Consider the following 15,309-nt stretch of genomic DNA (forward strand, 5'->3'; position numbering starts at 1 on the left):
AAAACAACCCTGACGTCTGTAGATCAAAGCCCTGTGTATCATCTAAATACACACACAATGAGGGAAAGACCTCCACTTGAAGAGTTCATGCAGCTATACGCATCCAACAGCTAACAATAGCACCTGCGTAAAGATCCGGATCTCTAAAGGTCAAGCTGTATTATATTCTCTGAAGAGTGTGAAACGGGGCTAAATGAAGGTTGTGCCACATTACAAGAATTCCTCTTGGGTCATTTGAATAATTACAGACAGAAGCCACTGCAGAGACAATGTGCATGTGCATGGCATTTTTAAGAGGAAAGCCTGCCTTTTTATTGATTAGATGGAGTTGTGTGCCTAGAGGACCAGACAGTCTGTCTGGAAGAACAGTAGAAGTTGAGTGGGATGGCTTGGCAGAAATCCAGAGCTTCACACATGAAGAGAACCACAAAGCCTTGCTGTAAGACAGCGCAAGCGATCAATCTCAGAACCGATGAGTGTCACCAATGAAGACACATCACGCAATAAGCTCTGAGAAAGAACGACGAGACGTAGCGATGCCCTTACGTCATGCTGACACCATCATATCTATTTAATAAGATGCAGCGCACAAGTAACACAACAACACTATTTGGATATGATTTGTTTTCTAAATGATGCTGGAGTTATAATTATTATTATAGTCTGTGATTTAATTTCATCCATTCGGACTGGATTGGGAATTCAGTAGTTTTTTTAGACAGTAAGCTATGTTTTCATGCGCATTCTCACATATTGCATCAAAAACGAGTGATGGAAATGCCAAATTTAGAATAAAAATCCTGCAAAAAAAAGGTTTTAAACACTCACTTGAGGCGGTTTTTGACTTCTCCCATTATTTGCATGAACCCTTTTTTGTAAGAAACCCGGCTAATGATATGACGTCATTTTAAAATTTAATTTGTCATCATAATGAAGAAAAGCTCATTAAATAAACTTAAATTATTGAAATAAAAACTTAACTAGCAATTATTTCATTCATTAAATTAATTGTAAGTACTTCAGCACAGTCTTTTATTTCATATATATTTTAATTAATTATAAAAAAAAATTAATTGTTTCACTGCTTATAATTATGACAAATTATCCAATAATTAAAATTTTTCATCATGGTTAATTAAGCTGCATCTCCCCAGAACTAGTGATTCAAATAAACAATTAATAAACAAAATCAGTATTGATAAATGTTTTATTGATTGTTAAACCACATAACAGTTTTATAGTCATTCAAACACTTAAAAGTAAACTGGTCTTGGAAATCACAAAAAAAAAAAAAGTTCTCAAAACTTTATGAAACCAACTTAAATACAAGTAGTGCATTTCTAGGAACCCTGCACGTGTGTTTTACACAACATTTGTGAAACTTCTGGATATCAGTGACACGTTTACTAAGATGAGACTAAGTCTTTGGCTGCGTTTACACTGGCACAAAAAAAAAATCAGATTTTTTGCTCACATCTGACACAGATCGGAATATGTTGCACACGTGTAAACAAAAACCCGAGCGAGAACCGATTTTTTTGCATCCGATCTGAGCCACTTCATGGATTTTAATGGGATACACATCCGATATCTGGACATCCGACCTACGTCTAAACCAGGGGTGCCCAAACTCGTCCTGCAGAGTTTAGCTCCAACTTTCCTCAACACACCTGCTGGGAAGTTTCTAGTATGCCTATAAGAGCTTGATTAGCTGCTTCAGGTGTGTTTAATTAGGGTTGGAGCTAAACTCTGCAGGACACCGGCCCTCCAGGACCGAGTTTGGGCACCCTTGGTCTAAACCTACGTATATCCGATTCTCCACAGAACTCCCAATGCAAGGGTGACATGTTTGCTCAAAGATTTTTAATGGCATTTTAATGCCGGCGTGCTGTATGCGCTCACATTTTATTGAGATGGAAACTTATTATAGGCAAGAAATTGCACATTCGGGAGCTGGTTTTCAACCCCTGCCCCGTGAATCTTGAAAATACAACCGCTAAAAGCTACATTATACTGTATTTCTCAGCAATGAGATGATAACTTAGCAGTTTTTGTACTTAAACCGACAAGCTTGTTCGCAATGCTTCACAATCACTTGCTCGCTCGCACGTTCTCTCTCTCTCTCTCTCTCTCGTTAATTCATTTCAATAAATAATCTTTATTTCCCTAAAGAATTAATGAGCAGTAGATAAAATAGTCTAACAAATTAAAACTACCGTTATTGCTGCAAAACATCCATGACAGCCGTTGTCCATGCTGGCAAGTAATAATGGCCACTTGACGTGAATTATTTAAATAATTTTAATAGCACGTCCATTTAAAGCCCAAGGGTCTACCATGTCATGTGCATAGTAAAGCGATCACTGCAGACAATCCTTTTGGGCGGGAATTAATGTAAACACAGATATCGGATACCAGTCATGTCTAAAGTGAATGTAAACAGACGGGCAAAAAAAAAATCAGATATGATTTGTGCATTAAGACCTTTGTCTGGATTATGAACGGCTGTTTGGGTCTGATATCAGCATACAATGACAGGTCATCAAGCACCACTGTAACAACATTTTTAGTCACTAAATCAGAGACCCTTCTATCGAATCACAAGTAGTCGCAGGAGACGCATGTTCATACCAGGTATACACGCAATCCATCTCAGCTGCGAGTGAGAACGAGACCGCAGGCGCCTTCCTCCCTACACACGTTACAGCTGGAGCCTGGCCAATCTGTCCCACGTCAATCCACACACTGCTCATGTCAGCCAGAGCAGAGTTCATCCCTCTGTCTGTGACCTCCTCTCATTCACACTCAGTCCTAGGCGCCCTGCCTGTGTGCCTCCCTCTCACGCTCGCTCTCATTTGGGAAAGACAATTACAGAACCTCAAAACTGAGTCGTCTCCACTGGCAGCATGTGTTGATGTGATTTAAGTTTGGATAACGTGTGATCTAAACGCACACATTGTCTCTGGAGTCCACTGTCTGTTAGCAATTTAGACTCATCCACAGTACATCAGCACATGTGCTATAAGGCCAAGTCCCCAACAGAAAAGACTCTTAATGGGTTCATAAATGGGTACTTCACTTATACCGTAAATATGAATGTGATTCAGCCTCCACCTGATACAAGCTGCAAACATGTTGATTACAAAAGTATTTGAACATTTTTAGATGGAATTTAGCACTGCTTAAAATGTCAACTACGCAAACAAAAAAAAAATTAAACGTAGTATACTATACATGCAAGTATATTCACTTTAGACTATGGCAACTAATTTACCTTGTTCCACATTTTCTACAGTACCATACTCTGCTAATAGGCCGTCCAAAACCTGCAATGAGAAGAGAACAATCAGTTACAAACACAAACAGCAAAACATCTCATAAACTGTTTTTAGATTGAATGCCAGAAAATAGGAGAGATGGGAAATAAAATGAATAGTTCACCCTGAAATGAAAATGCCATCATTATACTCACCATTATGCCAAATATCAAACCCTGTATGCTATTATTTCTCTGTCTAACACAAAGTATACATACACTACCATTTAAAAGTTTGGTGGAAGTAAGATTTTCTCTTATATCTCGTTTATTTGATTGAAAATAAAATGATACTGTGAAATATTACAATTAAAAATTATGTTTTCAATTTAAAACATTTAAATTAATTAAAATGCTTTATGTGATGGTAAAGCTGAATTTCAGCATCAATTATGCCAGTCTTTCAGAAGAAATTATTCTAATATGCTAATTAGGTGATCAAGAAACAATGTTGAAAAGTTAATATACTGCTCAATATGTTTTTTTTTCCCCCTCACAGAATTATTTGATGAATACACAAGAGCATTTATTTGAAACTGTAATCTTTTGTAACATTAATAGTGTTTTACTGTCACTTTTGTCGCGCAATTTCATGCTTCCTTGCTACAAAAATATTAATTTCTTTAATTAAAAAAAATCTAATTGACCCCAAACGTTTGAACAGTAGTGTAGCTCTCATCATACAACAACAGTTCAGTCACCTGGGGCTGTTAAAGTTAAAAGTTCATTTATTCATCATATTTCAAAATCATTACATGACTTTGTTTGAGACAATGTTTTGAGAATTTTATTATTCAATGATATTCTTCAGTTCTGTGAAGCTTGTGTCAAGTGCCTGTTCATGCTCAGATTCAAAACTGCTAGAGGTTATGATTTTTCAGCCGTTTTGACTAAAATCATCCTAAAATGGCTTCAATTACTAATTTCTGCAGTTGGTCTGATGCTTGCTTCTGTAGTGCTTGGCCCCGTAATTGCTGCTTGCAGCTATATTTATTTTTGTTGTTGTTTGCTGTATTGTACTGTACTCTACAGTACATTAAATTAATGAATAAAACACATGGGGAGTACCACAAGCAACACTTATTACCAGTTTTTGTAGTATTGTTTTGAATTTCTCATCAATGTGTAAGACTGTGTTGTAGTGTGTGTGTGTGTTTGAGGGTTTGTGTGTCATGTCTGAGAGCAAAGTTTGGTTTTTCAGCAAGATTGAGTTGTTTTGAGTGGAGAGCTTAACTTTGACCTGAATATAGGACATTTGGGGAATTGAGTTAGAAGTTATAGATTTGTGTTAAGAGTTTTGCGAAAAAGACCTAATTTTAAGAAATGTGTTTAAGCAATCGAGAAAAACTAAGTAAAGATCATGTTCCAAGAAGATATTTTGTAAATTTCCTACCGTAAATACATCAAAACTTCATTTTTTGATTAGTAATATGCATTGCTAAGAACTTCATTTGAACAACTTTAAAGGTGATTTTCTCAATATTTAGATTTTTTTGCACCCTCAGATTCCAGATTTTCAAATAGTTGCATCTCAGACAAATATTGTCCGATCATAACAAACCATACATCAATGGAAACCTTATTTATTCAGCTTTCAGGTGATGCATAAATATCAATTTTGAAAAATTGACACTTAAGACTGGTTTTGTGGTCCAGGGTCACATATGGTATGATATTGAATGAACGCACCAGTTTTTACACAGTGAACTGCTAAACTCAAAAGAGCAATGCAGAATACAGAGGCACAGTGTCCAAATACATGCACAAGTGTGTGAGAGCGTGCAAGTGGGCCAGCGCTCACTGTAATGATGTCATCAGGATTTACAATCGGGTCACCAGGGCTGAACTCTCACCAGACAGATTCACATGGACTGCAGAGGAAGTGTACTTGTGTGTGTGTGTGGGTGGAGCTTCCCTAACACACTGTGAGTTAAAGAAAGAAGCGCTGCAGCCCAGAGGAGACAGACAGAGTCTTGACCACACACACACACTGTTCTCTCTGTCCGAGCGGTTACACACTCACCTCCCACTGGAGATGAGGAGGAATGTTCCGGATCTGAATCTTCCGACTCCTGCGGACACAGAAAGAAGGAGAGCGACAGTGAGACAAAAAAAGAAAGTGAAAGGGAGATGCACAGCAGTATTCAACATAGGTGCTACAGCATGAAAACATACAGGCTGCTTCTAGATCAGAGACTAAACTATAACTTAAGCTTTCCACTTGTTTTGGCATGAGAAACCATAAACACATTCTTGAAATATTGTGAATGATGATTATTTCTAAGTGCTTTTCTCTAAAAACTCTCAAGGACTGTATCATCTCATAAATCATTACTAAGACTGAACAAATTATGGAATTCAAGTTGATTCGTCAAGCCGTTCTCAAATAACGCGCGAACGAATTCTACGAAAAGCACGCAAAAATGGGCGTGAGCCATTTGAATTTAAGAAAATCAATTCTACTCACTGAATCAATGACTCTGAAAACACTATCCAGCATAACATTTTTTATATTTTCAAATGTTTAAGTATAAAAATACTGCCGTTATATTGCTAAGTTTTGTGATATTGGTATACAGTATACAAAAATTGTTGTTGAAATTGTTCATTTTTATGTTAAATGTGTGAAAATCATGTCTTGTAATATTTTTATTCTTAGGCTAAAATGTAACTTGCCCAAATTGTAGCATTTTTAATACAGTTATTGCATAGTATTTTGATAAATCTATTGCCTTGCTGTCTAGAAGTCCAAAGTCTTCCTTCACCATTCTAAAATTTGCTCAAATCCTTTAAACCAATCACAAGCTCATCGTGTTCACTGTGGGCAACCGTCCAATGACACATGTTCAGGAGAGAGAGAGAGAGAGAGAGAGAGAGAGAGAAGTGGAGTAGTAAAGGGAGAGCAGGTCCCCCAGAGGGATTTGACTGCGTCTATGATCCTTCATTCGTCGGGTCCGATGCTACCCACCAGCCTTGTGAGCGTCCTGACACCAGAGCCACACAAACCGCTCCACCGCAAGCTGTTAACAACTACATTAAACTGAGTGGAACTGAGCTGGCCAGAGGAAGAGATTTAAAAGAGCAGAGAGAGAGAGAGAACCAGATCTACAGAGGCACTTTCACTCTCCGTTCATTAGGGCTCTTCTGCAGGTAGACTTTGATAATGCAGAGTAAACAGACAGTTAAACAAGAGGCTTACAAAGATGCACCAAGCATTATTTTGCACGGTACCCAACAGGAAGAGATTAAACTCATTCTTTCAGAGTGAGCTTAATACACCGCGAAGCTGCCCTCACTCATGTCTTTACACATTTTCTCACCCTCTACCCAGCACACTTTGCAATACACGACGGGGATTCGAGCACTCACACGGCTCTGTAAACCGTGACACTTCCTCAAGCCTTCCAACAGCCTCGGCCTTAACGCATCCCTTCCCTAATGCTGTGGCCTGCAAACGGTCAATCCTTTTAAGCCTCTTGTTGAGAAGGGGCAATTTGGGATATCCCATCTGAGCATGGCAGTTCAGCTCAAACCTCCACCTCTTCATCTTGACCCTCCAATTAGAGGTTCAACTGTAACACCGTATCTACAGCGGACACGATCGGCTCCACTTGATAAACTAAATTGCTCTCATTATAATCAATGATGCTGTCTGCAGTGGAGAAGTCCATTGAGTTGACAGGCATGTCATTTGTAGTTCTGATGCACCTGTAGTGCTACTCCAGCCATGCCATTATACCAGTCTACAGATAAACAGCACATACCATACATATACATTTTTTGCCATGAATTGAATGCTACAAAATGTATTTGTTTCTGTTCTATTCATTTAAATAATCTTTTTACAAACCATATGTACGATACAAGTCAAAAGTTTAGGTCAGTACAATTTTTATTAATAATATTTGATTCAGCAAGGATGCATTAAATTGATCAAACATTACAGTAAATACATTTATAATGTTACAAAAGATTTATACTTCAAATAAATGCTTTCTAGTCAAACAGTCTTGGAAAAGTATCAGTTTCCACAAAAACATTAAGCAGCACAACTATTTTCCATCTTTGATAATAGTAAGAAATGTTTCTTGTGTAAATGGAGTAATAATGCTGAGAATTCAGCTTTGATCACAGGAATAAATTACATATATATTCAAACAGAAAACAGTTGTCAAATGTCATAATATTTCACAATATCACTGTTTTTATTATTGACTTCGTATTAGAATCTTCTTTCAAAAACATTAAAAAATCTTACCGACTGCAAACTTTTGAACAGTAGTGTAAACTAAGGATTAATATTAGAAAATCTGTTCCAATACTGATAATTATTTTCATATTAGGGTAGAAATTTAACACTAAAATGAAACATTTTTAAATGCTAAAGTGAATTTAGGCACCACAACATAATGTACAGTATTTAAGATTTGGGGCCAGATTTACTATCCGCTTGCGCCGGCACAAACCCTCATTTGGCGTAAAAAAAAAAAAAAAAAGGATTTAATTAGGTAATTACTATGTATTATGACACCTTAAAATAACGTGTTATTTCTTTAAATAGAAGTACAAGTTAAAATATATATGTACACAATTAGTGCATTGTACCAAATTATTAATTTATATGTAAGTACATGGCAGCTAATGCCACTTAATATAAAGTGGGAACTTTTCTTTTTATTGTCAGTGGACTACCCTTCTATAAAACTTGTGAAGGCTGAGTCAGTGAATCACAGGAGAGACTAGCAGCAGCGGTTCATTCTACATCATGCCTTGTGTTGAGGTTCAAGTGCCGACGACACAACAAGTGGACGGCTTCTTTTCTCTGTCTGCTCACTCTCTCCCTCTAACCACCATAACCATCCGTGTTCTTTCCTTCTCTTCTCCTCGTCTATCTCTCCATCTCTCCTCCACCCTGCTGGGGTGGAAAAAGTGACAGTGCTCTCCACAACTCTTCAGGGGCTCCTCATTTTCAGCATGCCTGTGGCAGCACTGGGTTACTGGACGTGCACAGACTCAGACGCACACGCCCTGCCCATCACAGGAGGATCCTGGTAAACCTCAGCATGAGCATCTCTCTGCCTTTCTTCACATTCATAAATAACATGCATATAAAGGACCTTAAAGGGATAGTTCACCTACAAATGAAAATTCTGTCATTAATTACTCACCCGTGTGTTGTTCCAAACCCGTAAGACTTTATCTCCGGAACACAATTTAACCCTTAAAGACTAGAACATTTTTTTAATTGTCTTTGTTTTTTAAGACCTATTCTAGCAGTCAGCATCAAGTGCCATATCATTCAGTTTCAGTCTAGCTAATTTAAAGTCCCAATTTTCCTTTTGTTTTCTCTAAGAATGTATGAATTTCAAGAAAAACGCAAGCAACAATTGGGTGTTTTTTACTGTGTACTCAAACAGAAACTCCTGAAGTTTGGATTTTTCCCTTTAGAAGTTGTATCTGCTTGTTGTCTACATCTAACATTCCCTAAGCAAGTTAGAGCCATTTATTACAATCTTGTTATAGGCGCTTTTCAGTGAAAAAACAGGTCTATTTAGTTTATTAACAATATAGATGTGCCCAAAAAAACGTTTAGGGAGCAAAGCAAATGGAATCAGTGCTATATAATAACGCAGTAAAAAGTGACTTTTTTCAGAGAAATATATTTTCAATCTGAGTATGAACAACAACAAACACAAACCGTGCAGCTAATAGTGAAAACCATTACAACAATACAAATAGTGCAAATGATTCACAAACTACACACAAAATGAGCGCGAAAAATACGGAGTGCAACAGAAAAATAGTGAAGATTATAATTGTTTACAAAATATACATAAATGGCTTGATCCGCTGACTGTACTCAGAATCAATTTCACCGGGACATCTCCTAGCGACGCGAAGACATATATTCCAGTGTTTTATCTGATATATACAGCGGTTTCATCCTTGTTTTTGGAATTGTTTTATGTCAAAGTACTCAGTTGTGAGGTTTTCTGTGCTTTTTCAGAGAGTTCTCTCATGCAAATGTGTTATTTTGTGTTTGTTTTCATGCACACATGACAGACTTTACTTTCACTTTGCGTTTGATCAAATTTCCATTTTTGGGTGAACGATCCCTTTAAGCTGTTCACGTTGTCTGAGATGTGGCCTGGTGCAAATGCTCCATCACCTGCATGATGGTGCTTGCATGGGCAACACAAGTTTGAGTCCAGCTTGCATCATTTCTTGATCCCGTTTCCCCTTTTCGCCCACATTTTTTGGGTCTTTTTTCCTCCGCATTCCCATAAAGGTCCAAAAATGAAATAATGGTACTAAATTGCTTATTTGGCTAATATTAGACATTTATTTTCAATTGATCAGTATCGTCGAGAAGTTATGTAAATGCATGATCATTTCCATCATCTCAAAATGCATATTCATTTTTCACACTTCACATTATAGTGTCATGATTCATAGCATTTATAGCATTTAAATAAAATTGATTGCATGTTTCAGTGTTTCATTTTTTATTTATTTAGACAAAATAAAGGCTATTTACTGGTTATCAGCAAATATCAACCCGAATTTTAATATGGTTGCATATGATAAAAACTAAACAAGCTTTAAATTAGTACACATATGTCCAAAAAAAAGAAATTTCATAAAATGTAATGACAAATGAATTTTTTTAATTTTTTTTGTGCACAGAGAAGCAAAACGTTAATTTTGCATTAGTCCCACTCACGCACATATAAAATAATGGCATAAATGAGCTCACACACTAACACTGAGGCAGATTCTAGATCTCTGAGGATCAATTTATGATGTGCCATCAGGAGGGGGCAGGTTTATTAGCTTGTTATTTTCAAATCTCTTCAGTGAGTATTTGTTTATATTTATGTGTAATGGAGCTGAACCCAATGGCCTTTTGAAACCAGTCTCACAGACCCCTTCACCCCAGTCCAAAACCACCAGCACTAGAAGATGCAGGCTGAATGCACTGCTTACCGTATGTTTGTTGAACGTAACCAAGCTGTCTGCTGCTGGTTTAGAAAAGGCTGCCAGACAACTAAATAAAAAAACATGCTTCTCAATTTCTGCCTTTGAATATCTGAGGGTGGCCACGTTCATTTGAAAAGCTAATATTTACAGCAGCCAGCTGCAGCGTGCAAGCTAGAAAACCATGTCGGCGCACACGCTCGCATACAGATCCTCACATCCGCGCGGATGGTGCGAAGGAACGTTCGCCGTGCAGCAGACGGGTCAGAATAGAAGCATTCACCTTGGGCCAGGACCTCTCAGACCTGCTAACGACCACCATCCGATCATCCCTGTCAGCCAGATTAAATGTTATTCACCATACATAAATCACCCGGCCACAACGCAGGCACGTGAGTAGGGGCGGCTCACTGGGCATCACACGTGTGCTGACAGAGAACAAACCTTCAGCCTTTCCTCATTGGAGGACGAGAAAGAGGTGGACCTCACTGCTCTCTAATCCTTTGGCTGTGGACACAAAGCATGACCTCCTGCTCCTGAGACATCTACACTGAAGCTTAAATACTACATGTTCCTTACAAGGGGGCAAGGTTTGGCTGGTTAGGATGCTCCCATTAGCCTCTCCCATTTAAACCTTGGTGTAAATATAATGGTGCTTTTCCACAGCATGGTACTACGGTTCGATACGGTTCACTTTTGGGGGGTTTTCCACTGGGTACAGTACCTGGTACCTTTTTAGTACCACCTCGGCCGAGGTTCCAAGCGAACCATACCGTTACCAAAACATGACGCGTCTGTTGAGGAAGTACAGCCTGTCCTCTCGTTGATAGCCAAGGAGCGGATCCAGCGAGTTTTTCAGGAGCCACGGCAGTAGAGGCAGCGCAACTATAATAACACGTAAATAATCCCACCCACTTTAAAGCGGTACTAAACCGTAGCTGAACCGAGCTGTGCCGAGTCGTACAACGCAGTGGAATAGCACCATAATAAAGACCTTTGGTACCACAATAATCATCTTTAATCCTCATGCTGACTAGAAAAGGGGCAGCAAACGGCAACAAGAAAGCAGCGCTAACCAACAAAATGGCCATTTATTGGGTTGACGATATCAATCACTTGAGTAATATTCATTTTGAGAACCAATATTGATTCTTAAATTGATCTATTAGTCTATGCTGTTGATGCATGAACAAAACTTAACTAAACACTATTTGCAACAAGCCTGCCATCCATTAATCATAACAAGCTTTGTGTTACTTTTGATATGAAACCAAGTCTCAGCTTTCAAATTCTGTCAATTTTATCATGAAACTTAAACAATAAACATTGTTTTGATGCTTTTAATATGGTGTGACAGATCACTGTAGCCTCAGTTAAAGCAACAGCACATAAAGATCATCGCTTTCTCCAACTTTACTACTTGTTAAAGCATAAAATAAACATGACTGAACATCAGAAGGTGTGTTGAAAGAAACTGAAATGTCTGAAATCTGTCTTGAAATCAAGTTATGTCAGACACTGTTAGAATGTAAACACAATCACATTATTAAAAAGTAGCTAAAAACTGCTTTGTGCAAATCAGATGTATGCTACTGTCACATGTCTGAGTTTTGAGTCTCCCCTGTGACCTAGTTTTCCCAGTTTAATTAGTCATTCGGTTCACCTGTGTTTGGTTTATTATCTCATTAGTCCCTGTGTTTCTAAGCCCTGTCTGCTATTATTTGTTTGTATCTTCGTGTTGTGCTACCCCTTGCTCCTGGATTACTTCGGTTTCTTGTGTGGATTTATCATTAAAAGACTGTTATTTGGATTTTTCCTGCATCGTGCATTTAATAGCACAGCAGAGTTACAGCTACTAATATTTTAATATTTAAAAACATAAATAGCAATTGTGTTTTAATACATTAGACTCTTTTGTTAATTTGAGCCTTTAATATTATAGTATTGTACCAACTGACAGGGTTTCCTTGTCTATTTTACCACTTTTGTTGAGACACTTTTTCCTTAATTTTTTTGACCTGTATTGTGCCTAATATCCAAATGGATCAAATCAAAGTCAAATCAAGAGGTTTTGGATCAAATAGAAAGTTGTGAATATCCTACCATTACCCAACCCTACCATTTATTGTTGCATCTTAGAATCTAAATCTATATTAGTCTCATGGGAGGAGCAGACGTTATGATGGGTAACATCCACAGGAACAAAAAACGCACTCATGCAGAGATGAGACATAGTGGCTCCACTCCATATGGGTGGCAGGACACATACACTCACACACTCATAAGGGTGTGCAGAACTGACACCAGGCGGCAGCTCGCAAGCCACAGACGGCCAATGTTCCATGTCTGTCCTATACGTCCCACAGTGTGGCCTCATAAAGACTCAAAGAAGAAGAGCTAAGTTGGAAGTTTCAGGAGCGTTTGCTCCCTCCTCAGATGCATGAAATGCAGCCCTACTTCAAATGTCTTGTACTTGGGCTGTAAAAAGAATTACATTCCTGGCTTTAATAGTTTTGGATGCACATGAACATTAAAAGCCACAATGGTTTCCCCTCAGTCTCAGGAACCCCTATGAAAAAAGAAGCATTTATGCTTAAAGTTTAGGGTCAAGATTTTGTTTTTAAATAAAATCAATATTTTTCTTCAGCAAGAATGCTATAATTGTGACAGTGAAAAGATTTGTTTTTCATATTAACACTTCTTCTGGATTTTCTATTCAAAAGAATACTGTTTTTGTGTTGTTTTTAAATCATTGCAGTTTCCATGACAACAAAGCAGCAAAACTGTTTTCAAAATTAGTTGATAATGATATTTTATCTGATAAATGATAATGTTTCTTGAGTATCCCATCGTCATTTATATTATTTCTGAATGATCACGTGACACTAAAGCCTGGAGTAATGGCTGTTGAAAATTCAGCTTTGCATTTCAGGAATAAATGACATTTTATAGAACATAGAAAAAATAGAAAATAGTTTTAAATTGTAATAACATTTCACAATATTACTATTTTCACTGCATTTCTGGTCAAATACAACAGCATGAGAACATAAGAGACTTTCAAAAACATTTAGAAACAAACATTTACCAACCCAAACTTTTGAACAATAGCGTAAATCTAACAGTAAATTTAATGATGAGTAGAAAAATATATTAGAAAGTAAATATTTAGCAAATTATATTTTACACAATTTATCATGCATTTAATTCTTTTATATTGAAATAAAAAAAAGCACTAAATGAGATGATAGTAAATTAACCCAGATTATGTCTCCCTCACAAAAGGTCAAATACACAGAAACAGCTCAAATTCAGCAGGAATACTATAATAAAAGCAGCATTCAGAGTGCAACCAACTGAGGTTAACGCCTCAACCAGAGGGTCACTCTTCTAGTCAGAGGAGTTGCTGAAGATGGAGCTAAGAGTACTTTTGCACAAATGTTGTGTCTGCCTTGAGATCAACACAAATGACTTCCTCCCCACTGTTACAACTGACTGAGCTTTCAGTGTTTCCTGAAGTCACTACAGAAATTCTCACGACAGGAACTAAAACTCGGAACTGTCCAAGTGTCACTGGAACACCGAGTACTTTTCTAACACCAACAGAACAGGCACTTTTAAAAGAAAAAACAAGATTATGCCATGCATTTCAAGAATAAACTCAGTGACTACACTATTTATTTGGAGAAAACACACCTATTTTGTAGAGTTGGCTTAAAAATCCAGTCATCTCTTAAGTATGAAAAACATTTACATTTTAATTTCTCAGATGGGTATAAATGTACCATGTATTCAGATTTACATTTACCTCAGAGTGTAAGGAGAGGAGAGAGAACTCCTGCCAAATAAACATCACAGAGAAAGGCAATGTTTTATACAACATGCTCAAATGACACCAAAAACATTCAACATGATGAACGTAACCTGTGACAGAGACGTTTATCGATCACTGCAGAAACCTTCCTAACCATTCTGATCTATACTGCCCTCTATTCTGTGCCTTAGACATTCCTACAAAAGGACCTAAGGGGGACAACAACACCACATAACCCTCTCCATCTCCTTCTCATTTGCTGCCGCTCTCACTCTCAGAGCGAAGGCTAATGAGAATGCAGTGTTTCCACCTGCCTGGCTGAGATCCTGCGTGAGGCAGATGCTCCTCGCGGGTAAATGGAGGCAACAGTTCCCTGACAGGCCCTCTGCTGCTGTCAATATTCACTCAAAGCAGCAGTCAGACAGCCATGCTCTTAGGAGACACTCATGAACTCCTAGTTTAAGGAGGAAAGGTTTATGTAGCCGTTTAGGAATGTTTAGTACTTGCTTAAAGTTTTGAGGAACTAAAATAAGCTTACTATGTTAGAAATGGGGTGTTATCCCGGGTTAACAATTAATCCTGGGTATTCATTAGCTGACATCACTGTACATTCCTAAACCCGGGGTTTAAACAACAGATAAACACCTTGCAAAAGGTTGGAAACCACTTGTCTAGTCAATGTATTTTAATGTGTCCATGCATTCAGCATTAATCAGTGAATTAAGGTTTTTTTTTTTATTTCAGTTTTATTATATACACACACACAGTGCCGTGAAAAGTTTTAAAGGTTTTTGCCCCCTTCCTGTTTTTGTTTGTGTTTTTTCTTTGCATATTTGTCATTTAAAAGATTCAGATCAAACTAATTTTAATATTACACAAAGATAACCAGAGTAAATACAAAATGCAGTTTTGAAATACTGAACCTTACCAAACCTGCCTGGCCCTACGTGAAAAAGTAAATACCCCCTAAATCTAATAATTAGCTGTGCCACCCTTAGCAGCAACAACTGCAATCAAGCGTTTGCAATAACTGGCAATGAATCTTTCATGTCGCTGTGGAGGAATTTTGGCCCACTCTTTGCAGAATTGTTTTAATTCAGCCACATTGGAGGGTTTGAGCATGAATGGACTGTTTGAGGTCATGCCACAGCATCTTAATTGGATTTAAGCAACTTGAGCCATTCAGAGGTGGACTTGCTGG

General features: G+C 37.7%; 1 protein-coding gene across 1 annotated transcript in view; it reads right to left on the reverse strand.

Annotated features, from left to right (window-relative positions):
- LOC306877273 (insulin-like growth factor 2 mRNA-binding protein 2) overlaps positions 1-15,309 on the reverse strand; it is a 56,157-nt gene that overhangs the window by 19,559 nt on the left and 21,289 nt on the right. The window contains exons 3-4 of the mRNA XM_079428931.1: positions 5,340-5,388; positions 3,275-3,326 (exon numbers count right to left, since the gene is read on the reverse strand). Of these exons, the coding sequence (XP_079285057.1) occupies positions 3,275-3,326; positions 5,340-5,388 (101 nt within the window). The remainder of the gene's footprint in view (positions 1-3,274; positions 3,327-5,339; positions 5,389-15,309) is intronic.

The sequence above is a fragment of the Barbus barbus genome, assembly GCF_936440315.1.
Source record: "Barbus barbus genome assembly, chromosome: 11".
In the NCBI taxonomy this organism is placed as follows: domain Eukaryota; kingdom Metazoa; phylum Chordata; class Actinopteri; order Cypriniformes; family Cyprinidae; genus Barbus; species Barbus barbus.